Raw genomic sequence first — 10,563 nt, 5'->3', positions numbered from 1 at the left:
CCCAACCACCCACTGCAGTCTTCTGATGAGCGTCTGTTGTGTCAATCAGTCATAAACGCTAGATCTAATAAGACTCTTTTCCTCAGTGGTTCCATGTTGGTGGAATGAGTTGCCCAGTGCTCTTCGTTTCTGTGATAGTTTTGGGTCGTTTAAGAGGGGTCTAAAGGCATATCTGTTCAACATGCACTTAGTTCTTTAAGTGCATCTTATGCGTTATGGTTTGTATAATATTGTTTTATTTCCATTAGGCTGTTGATTAATTTGACATTATTGTTTATTATTGATATTCTCCTTAATGTAGTCTTACCATGTTATTGTTTTTATATTATTGATTGAATGGACTTTATTGTTTATTATTACTTTTTTCCCTCATTTTCATTGTTTATTTCATTAGGCTATTGATTGAATTGATATTATTGTTTATTAGTGCTATTCTCCTTATTATAGTCTGACCAACAATTTAATCTGTTCCCTGTTAAATTTAAATATTATATTGTTTTGTATTTGTATGTCGCTTTGGACAAAAGCGTCTGCCAAATCCCATAACCATAACCACAGTAGTAGTAATAGTAGTATTGTTGTTGTTGTTGTTAGCCTATTATTATATTGTAACACTGTGGACAAGCTCAGGGATAGAGATGGGGGCTAGAGGTGAAGTTTCTGTTGCTGTAGGTTTTATTTGCCTATTCATCTTACAGCCTAGGCACCAGGCAGCAGAAGATGTCCACCCAAGTAATTGACCATCCCTCACCCCAATCATAAACCCATCACAAATGGTTGGCACTATCTTTGACACTGGATGGAGCAGGAGACACACAAACACTTGTGTATGCATGCACACACACGCACAAATAGGGGGGAAAAGGGGGAACACGGGACATGCAGTCCAACAGGGGGTAAATGCCCTTGGCGCTATTCTATTTTAAAATCCCAGCTCAGTTATATTAGATAGATATGTTTTTAGTTTGTTTTCCTCTCACATAATGGCTGGCAGTGAATTATATGGCTGTTGACAGGAAATTTGAATAAAATTGTTAAGGCCTTCCTGTAGGCGTATACAAACCAAAAGAGTATATATACTTAAACCAGTGAACCAGACCTTCCTAAATGGCACCTCACTCAGTGTACTCCTGATTATAACCTAATTATAAAACATGTCAAACCATATAATTTTCAGAATAAGAAATAGTAATGGTAGATTGTCAATTTCAATGAGTCTTTGTTGAAGAGGATAAACTTGACGCTTTGTAAAGTTCCATGTCACAGTTGAGCATAGTGTAAATGATGGGCTCATCTTCTGTGCATATGATAGACGTTCCTGCTTCACCTACTCTCAGTGTTAGGTTTCAAGTATGACGCTTTTTTCTCTAAAGCTTTTCAAACAATAGACTTGTATTCTCCCTTGCTATGGGCCTCCCATTGGACTCAGTCGGACAGCATATTGTGGGATAAAACCCTTGACTGACCCTCAAGAATTCACTGTAAGGTGACGCTATTAAATGTGTAAATAATGCATGCTGTGTGAACAGGAGATTTCAACGAAACATAACCGTGATAAGTACCTGTCCGGCTCATCACCTGGAACAGTGTCAGCTCAGTAGTTACGAGCGCTGTCGAGTTAGTGAACCAGAGATGATTTGATGACTTCTTTTGCTGGGACTCGCTGCGGAAACCTTTATTTATTCATATGCTTTCTGCTCATACGGACAGCTGGAGGCCTTGAAGTTTCAGTTCCCAGTGGGGGGAGGCCTGTAGTTGGCTAGAAAGCTCCATCTGTGAAATCTCGATGATTATGACACTGTAGCTGCAAATGGTGCATTACTGTAAATAGCACTTTTTAAATGGTGCACAAACTGATGAGGCATCTTAGTTCTAAATGCACACACTTATTGATTTGCTGTTTGTGTGGATAGAGGATTACAAAGAAGTGTGTTACTAACAGATATATTAATCTGAGCAAAACCCTTTATAGAGCAATCACTTGTATTTCATTCACCACTTAAACAGAAAAAAAATCAGCAGACAAAAATGTTGTCCATTTCAAAGTGTTAGTAAAGCCATGACATCTTTCCATCATCGCTATTTGTATATGAACAGAAATATACAAAAAACTCAAAACCACAATTTCTATATTTGTCCATACTCTATGCCATCCCGTTTACTTCCTCCATTTCTTCCTCTTCATCTTGCTGTTTTTGTGAGCGAGTGACTTGATGGGAAGACAGTAGATGTGCATAGGAATGTTTTTGTAGTAGCTGTTGACCCATGGCCTGTCAGAGGAGGCAACACACAGTGAGGCATTGCACAACTCACCTGCAGTCTGATGACATTTTCTGAACCATTTCCAAGAATTGGATAGTATCTCTATATAGATTCATGGCGTTTCAAAGTTTGGATTCTTATTATCAATGAGACTGAGGAAAAACTGGTTCTATTTTTGTCCTATTTAGAATAACATGTGAATTAAAAATACAATCCCCACAATCCCTCACATTCTCTCTTCCTCTCTCTCTTTTTTCTAACCCCATTCAAGCTTATAGGATTGACACATACTTTGCCGTTCTCTGGTTGAGGCTGAGGAAACAGAGGTTCTTCCACCGCAGGCGGTTCTCCTCCTGCCGGACCTGATTGAGAGCCCTCTGCTTTTCCTCTTCCCGCTGTAGGCTCTCTCGTAGTTCCTGTTCAATGCGTGCCAACTAGAAGAACCACAAAACACCAATTACAAACATGATCAACATACGTAACATAAGGTTATTTTAGAAAATGTTCACATTTTGTACAAAAATATGTGTTCTAAAGCCACACTCATTCTCATCTTCATTATATGGTCACACATCACAACTCCATCGTTACAAATCATACAATAACAACGTGGTAACAATTCGTACGATCCAATCGTTAAAATAATATTATCCTAGCCTGGCGGGCCATTCTATATCATTGAAATATATAGTCTGGAAACGAACCATTCACCTCGCTTAATCCAAGGGGCAGGCGGAGAATTGTCTTTCAAACTGCCTAGGCATGCAATAGGCCAGCACTACGACCATATCCGTATCCGGTCGGCAAAACGGCAAATACATCCTTCTTCGAAAGGAATGACTTAAGTGCATTGTGTTGCTCAACTTTCAAAGAAAAGCACAAGTCAAACTCCTCCAAAGTTGACGCCAATGCCGATTCAAACAACCGCTCTTCGTTCGCCATAGCCACCTTCCTTGTTGTTCACCGTCGCAGGACTGTCGTTATCCTGTTAAGCCCGCCTTAAGACTCTCTAACAAAATAGAGCGCTGTGATTGGATGACGTCCACGGCGTCAGCCAATAGAAATCCCTATGGTTTGATACTAGACGTACAGGCTGAGCAAATTAAGTTGCCGCCGCTAGGGTGCGTCTAGATTTCTAGGCTAATATTATCCTCTTCTAGGCTATCCTCTTCAAAGATGCATTGTTATAATACAGTTTATAACAAGTTTATCACTATCATATAGACATTATAAAGTATAATAGTATGCATACTAATGAGAATAATGACCTGTAATTTTAATAGATTTTTCTAGAAAACAAATTACTAGTTGACGTTGGCATTGGCCATTATTAAAGCTAAACTGTATACCCTGAATACACAGAAGCATCCAGAACCCTTTCTGATTACAGGCCTTTAGCATGCTGTGTTACAACATGTTGTAATACACCCAGTCTTATAAAAAACATTTAGGGTCCAGGGATAGGGTCCAGTACAGGCCTCTATGAGCTGGCATGCAACTCATGAAAGAGACAGTGCATAAGGGTGTCTGCCCAGTGCCCACACAAAAAGCACATCTGTTCTGGCCTCTGACAACCTATCCCTGCCCCCAGATGACTAATTTCTCACTAGACAGCAGTCCACACCCTTTTATAAAGTGTCTTAATGGGATACTGGCAACCACTGAGCCCCCAGTCCCATATCCGATATCAGTCCAACTGTGGAGGACCAATGGAACAATCTCAATAATGCCAGCCATAGAGATGGCAGAATGGTCATTAAGTTATGACTATTTCAGAAAGGACTTGTGATGTAACTGTCTTTTTTCTTCCGGAACACACTCTGTGTGACAAATCATCATGAGAGAAATGTTACTTTTGCTGCAGCAGCCGCCATCTAATACCAACTTCTTTCATGATGTTAGTATTCCATTTTGAGGTTATTATCTGCTAAAATCCAGTCAAGCTACTATATTTGTCTGATTGACAAACCCATCCCTCTGTCCATGTCTGTACCTGTTCACATTATCTGATTGCTTTAGCAAGATTTAGCCCTGGGTGATATTTCTTCTCTGTTTATCGACAGTCAGTTTGTGATGTTTCATCTAAACATAACAAACTTGAGGATGTGCTCTCTACTTTACCTCAGCCAGTAGGCACCTGTTGTCCTCCAGCTTTCTCTGCTGCTCATACAGCATGAGGACTGCATGGTCATCCTTCTCTCCTCTCTGACTTTGGGATAGGTTAATTGGTGGGAATACACACTCCCTATCAAACAGAAAACGATCCAGGCTCAATTCCAAATGCTACCACATCATGCAGCTGGCTGCAATTCATTCAATAAAGTGATGGCTTGCAGAGTTTCTTAAAACAAGTACAAGACAAACACACAATGACCTTATTTGGAAAGCATTATTTATGCAGCTGGCATTTCAGGAACAGTAAGTCTCCCAAAAAGAGAACAGACAACAGATCCCTCTCCAAACATAGTCTGCCTACTTTCCACTGAAGCCTATTGAACTTTGGGGGAAGCAGCATTGTGAAAAATCAATGCAATCATTTTTCCTCAGTTTAATAAGCAAAGGCTCATCCTACTAGACAGGACAATGTATATGAAGACAATGAAGATGAAGAAAGAGGGGGATGGAGAAGGACAGCGGAAAGGAGAGAGCGAGAATGATCAGATAGGATGCTCTCTCGTCCTTGAGTACGCCTTGGATCAAGTGACCGGGGTTCAGGATTCACGGCTGGAAAGAGCGGTTTACTTTACAAGTTTCCCCTTAGGTCAGGCACACAGGGTTGGATTTCAAGTCATCATAACACCTCAGCCACAAACAAATAAAACCAACACCATGCACATGTTTTGGCTATTCGCTGAGAGCTGCATCAATACTGTGTAACTCTGAGAGCATACAAAACAAATTTGATCATCAGTCCTGACCTAAAAGGCATTTCAAATAATACAAACAATATCCTGAGGAAAGAGAAAAAGAAATACCACCATGATCTACGTGTCAGCCTGGAAAGATCTGAAATGGCTTCACTCACATTAAATAAGAGTTATTCCCCTTTCATTTGATAGCACTGACAAGCGTCCATTTCATTATATTCCCTTGGTTGCAAAACTGACCGCCAGAAGGGTCTGGTTGATTTTCCTATTACTCATGGGAAAGGCCATTTGCTGTGGGGATATTGTGCCAAGCTGTCCATCCTTAGCCAGGTTCTTATCTGCACTGGATAACAAAGGTATTGCTGGCAGCTAATGTAGGAGGCCAAGGGCTTAGATCATCATTGGCTGGGCTTGTATTTGTGTCTACAGATTGTTATAGCACTAATGGATGAGTTCACTTGCCTTTTGTGTGTGAGTGTATATTATGTTGTGTCTGTGTGTGTGTGTGTGTGTGTGTGTGTGTGTGTGTGTGTGTGTGTGTGAGAGAGAGAGAGAGAGAGAGAGAGAGAGAGAGAGAGAGAGAGAGAGAGAGAGAGTAGGAGAGAGGAGAGAGCAAGGGAGAGAGAGCGTAGCCTTAGAGAAAATGTCTTACTCTGGGAATTATTGATTAGTTTCAGTGGCGATAATTGAATTCCCTGAGGACTGAGCTGCTCTTGAGTGAAAAATGATGTCCTCCAGCACCCTCCTGGGGAACAACAATGAGCCACTCAATGGTGGTCATAGGGGCAAGACGAGGAATGCTACAGTAGGTAGCACTGTGGCTTTGGCTAACAAAGCTGACTTCCTAGGCCTTACATTCAAATGCACTCTTTACCAAGAAGTTAATGCTTTCTCTAGATTCTCTAACCTTTTTACTCTGAGTTTCCCTTCTGATCAGAAATTAGTGTGAGGCATGATGAGGCAAACTATCACCCCTCACTCACCACATGAGCTCCTTGGCAACCAATAGTTTGAGATGATCTCTGTCGAGCTGTGACTCATGTTGACCTAGGATAGGTTGCACGAGGCGATGAAAAGAGACCGGAAACAACCGAGAGAGAAAAACGAGGATAGAGTGACAGAGAGAAAAATGAGACTGAAAAAATGGAGGAGAGAAACATGCTTCTCACCTGACATCCTTTGGTCCGTCTCGACTCTCTCCCCTCTTCTCTTCCCTCTGCCCCTCAAGGTGAGACGGCAGCCAGGTCGGCACTCTGGTCATGACCTCCTGCCGGACCAAACCCCAAAAGATCCCGTCACACCAAACAGCACAGCACAGGAGCCATAAAAGAACCCCTCAGCGGAACTGGACTCCTGGCACTGAGGACATTAACTTGCCGTATCTCTCTACCTCTGGGCTGATGGTGGCGTCAGTTGTAATCAAATTGTGGCTCTGTGGCATGAGAGTGCTGTCGCCGCGGGAACCTGACACCAGGCCTACTGCAGCTGACTGCAGTTTATTTACTTTAGGCTCCCGGCCGGCTCACGCATGAGGCTCCCACTACGATAGGTCACCCTGCTCCATCCCATCAAACTCCACTGCTGAGTTGACTCATCCTGTGTGTGTGTTCACTACCACTACTGTGTGTGTTCCTAAAACCTCTTTCAGACTGCAAGCAACTACTGACAAGGGGCCATATACAGTAATAGTAATGTAATTCAGCAATTATAGGCAAAATAACCAGTGAGATTTCCCTGTATATCACACAGGCCACTAAAAACACACAATTAACATTCAGTATTAACATCATAATTTAAAGGCGGAGTCAGCGATTGTATGCAATTTTAAGCCCATAACATTGTCTGTCACATTCAGTAAACATCTCCTCATAATCCGCTAGCTGCATCCTGTGAGTACACTAAATAAAGTCTCTATAGGCAGCCCAGGCTCCAAAAACTGAAAACAAACAAATTAGGGGCAGCCTGTCTCCCAAACAAAAACATAACACTATATGAAGTTTCTCTGAGGTCACTGAAAGAAGGGGTGAGCTACCTCTCTGATGTGTTTTGTTTGGTCCTAGATTGAAATATAATGTATGTTGTAGACAAAAGTGTCTGCTAAGCAATTTAAACATAAACATAAACATAAACATAAACATAAACATAAACAAACACAATGCTTACAGTTGTTATATTAATTACTGACTGCACCTGCAAGATGTCTCTCTGGTCTACACCAAGTGGAATTAACGGAATGCCCAAATGTCAACTTTTTTTGTTATTTCGCCATCTATCTGAATGTAATGTGCTGATGGTGTGTTAAGGGGTGTTAAAGAGCTGATACATTTAATGGCACTGTTTTATAAAATTGGGTTTTTTACCATCTCCCCTAGAGTTAGATAAGTTGGCAAAAGGATTTTTGCCTCAGTGCTTGCATTGTCTTAGTCCGGCAGCGCCACCGCTAGCTTAGCTTAGCAGAGTGTGTGGAATCCTTTGTCGCCGGATAGCATGTCGTAAGTAACAGTGAGCCAACAAACAAAAAATAAATCCCTAATGACTTCTTGTGGCCTGCCTATTGACAACGAGTACAAATTGCAATGCAGATTAAGATGAGGCGGTTTCCTGGGCAGATATTGACTTGGGACTATATTGGGGCGAAGCACAGGCGAAGCACTGCTACTTGGGCGCAGAGATATCACGCAACACCTGAAAACCTCAACATGGAAGGAACGACGAAGGATTCCATTCACTAAGCTAAGCTAGCGCTGGCGCTGCCAGACTAAGACAATACATGCACTGAGACAAAAAATGCTTTTGCCCACTTATCTAACTCTTGGGGAGACGGTAAGTAACCCAATTTCATAAAATGGTGGCTTGTTCCTTTAATCAACCGCAGAGACAGTAACAGAAAACACACAATGCTTTAGATTCTCAGGACAGGATCAAGAGCTACAGCTTGACTGCTCACAGCATGAACCACTAATCAACAGTTCCATCTGAGTGAGCTGCATCAAGGCCATGTTGGATGTTCAGCTTGACTGCATACTGACCTTTCCATATAAACTGCCATAGGTTGCAGGAAATGTCTCAACCTTCATGCATGAAATGTTACACTCAATACAAAGAAAGTGGCTGTGCTTGGCAAGTTTACAGTAACCTGTGGGGTTTAATGTGTACTTTCATGTTGCCTTGTATTAGAGGGAGTGAATATGTTGGTTTTATTTCTTTCCCCATTACATGTGGCTCTTAAAGGGGAAATAGTTCAGATCCATTATCAAAATAAGGAGGCCAATGAGAGTTCCTGTATTAATGTAGTAAATCCTGGGAATGTGCTCATTACTGTTTAGTGGCATCTGTGATTCATGGATAATAGAGGTGAGATTAAAAGGCTCTATTGCATTCATCTTAGTAGGAGGAAAATGTCTGATCTGGGATTTTCAATACTCTCACCCACAGGGTGTCTTCTGTTTAGCTTTTGTGTGATGGGGTGAGGGTTTTTTTTCTGTCAAAGAGCACATTCATTCCATTGTGAGAAAATGTGTCTAGGGTGTATGTATCAAAAGGATATTAATGCTGTTTTGAGATTAAAATGTTTTAGTGTGTGTGTGTGTGTGTGTGTGTGTGTGTGTGTGTGTGTGTGTGTGTGTATCTGTTAATGTCAATGTACGTTGTGTGTGTGTGTGTGTGTGTGCGTGCACTTGTGTGTGCGCGCGTGCACATCTCTCTGTTAGTGTGTAGATGAATGCCTGCTTGAGTTGGTGCTGTAATCAGGTAAATATTGAAATGGTGACAAGTGCCAATTTGTGGAGTGCAAAACCTCCCACTGCAATCAGTGGAACTGTCAGCTGTCTATTGTTATTTTGCTATCTCTTCAACCAGTCACCATATACTACTGATAAGTTGTATCTTATCACACATTTGTTCTTTTCAGAAGCATTCACATTAATATGTATAATAAGTACATACACAAGACTTGTTTTAGATCAATGACAATGCAACAGTGTTATTGGTGAGAGTGAAATAAAGGAAAGAAAAGTAAATTTCTTGTTTCAGTACAGATTTTTCCCTCTGATGTGCCTCTGTAAGAATCGACATTCCCATTGGTGCTACTCATAAACTCCAAATCATCACAAAACATTTGCAGTAATAGTAATTGGTATACAACACAATTACAAGTAGGGTCATTAAGCTCTATTATCTCTACTTCATTTTCAAGTTGTTCTCATTCTTTCTTCTCTCTTTCATCATTTTTGCACAGCTAGTCTGTGCTGCACCACCAGCTCTCCCAAAGACTTACCATGTTGTCTCCCTCCAGCTTCGCGTGGGTTAGCTGGTACCCTGCGAGAGAGCCTGGCATTGCTGGGGCTGGAGCTCCGTCGTGCCTCTGCCACCTGCGACTTCCGTCCCTGTCTGTGTGGCACTGCCAGGCCCCGCGGAAAGGCAGGGGAGGCCAACTCGGCGCCACCTCCTCGTTCTTCAATAATGCATAGACTCTATGGTTTCTCCTTCCAGGTTGAGAACGAGGGAGAGAGAGAGAGAGAGAGAAAGAGAGAGAGAGATGGAGGCAGATGAATTTCCTCCTGTCTGCTCCCCTTCCCCCTTGTCAGTCTGTATATGGTCCTGGTGCCTAATTAGTCTTTCCATGTGTCACACGGGGCTTTGCGCTTGAATAAGTCATAAGAACCAAGGGTTTGTGTATCATGTCCCAACATGTTTGACTTCACATGTGGACAGCTCATCTGTTAACAGTCATGTTAAAGTAACTTTTTTTAGTTCTCAAGACCATATGCTAACTCATGAGGTGAGGTGAGAAGCATTCAATCGCATTCATATGTTCATCTTTGCCAAATGCATTTATGCATTAGTTAATTTCTGAGGGAATAATAAGTTTATTCACTATTGATGTGTTCTCTCTTTCATTAATGATTCGTCTTTCAGTCTATAACTAGAGGTGTCCTGAAGTGGATCATTCTAGTTTGTGTAGTGCAGGAGTACGGAGTCCTCCTCAGCAACTAAGAAGGGTACTCTTAATCAGTTTTGTATGCATAATGTCCCCTAATATCCAGCAGGTTTCCTACCAAACTGAAGTGTCCCATTTCTCAGGAAGGAGCCTTTTTATGAGGGTGAGTGTCAGAATTTCCATCTTAATCAGAGTGACTGAATTCCCAGACAGAATCCAAGAGAGTAGTTATTTATTACCTGTAATGAAGTGTGACTAAATTAAGTGTACTGATTAAGTGTGTGTGCCAGCCAGCATCTCTTTCTCTGTCTCTCTCTCTCACACACATGCACACAAACACACGCAGGCACACAGACAGAAAGATACACACACACACACATACACACACACACCATAACCACAAACACTCACATTTTCATAGGGTAGCTTCCACTGGAAAAGTGCAGGAAACCCCCACCCTCTGGTGAGTGAGGGGCTGCAGAGCCTCTGAGCCAA

General features: G+C 41.8%; 1 protein-coding gene across 1 annotated transcript; it reads right to left on the bottom strand.

Annotated features, from left to right (window-relative positions):
* Positions 1–1,947: 1,947 nt before the first annotated feature.
* LOC121697369 lies at positions 1,948–10,529 on the bottom strand. The gene is made up of 6 exons (XM_042078865.1): positions 10,480–10,529; positions 9,406–9,613; positions 6,299–6,396; positions 4,384–4,507; positions 2,554–2,696; positions 1,948–2,270 (listed from the first exon to the last, which is right to left on the bottom strand). The coding sequence occupies exons 1-6, from the start codon at positions 10,485–10,487 to the stop codon at positions 2,159–2,161; spliced, it is 693 nt and encodes a 230-aa protein (XP_041934799.1). The 5' UTR covers positions 10,488–10,529; the 3' UTR covers positions 1,948–2,158.
* Positions 10,530–10,563: the final 34 nt, after the last annotated feature.

Source organism: Alosa sapidissima, chromosome 22, assembly GCF_018492685.1.
Source record: "Alosa sapidissima isolate fAloSap1 chromosome 22, fAloSap1.pri, whole genome shotgun sequence".
Classification (NCBI taxonomy): Eukaryota; Metazoa; Chordata; class Actinopteri; order Clupeiformes; family Clupeidae; genus Alosa; species Alosa sapidissima.
Note: the sequence above shows the minus strand (reverse complement) of the source record. Positions and strands in the feature narration are given on the sequence as shown.

What these genes read in the sequence shown, in the direction of transcription:
- LOC121697369 (XM_042078865.1), bottom strand. An exon ending in AGCTGGAGGGAGACAACATG is followed by an intron (nt 6,397 to 9,405) that starts GTAAGTCTTTGG and finishes TTGGTCCGGCAG; the next exon opens with GAGGTCATGACCAGAGTGCC. An exon ending in ACAGGTGCCTACTGGCTGAG is followed by an intron (nt 2,697 to 4,383) that starts GTAAAGTAGAGA and finishes TGGTTCTTCTAG; the next exon opens with TTGGCACGCATTGAACAGGA.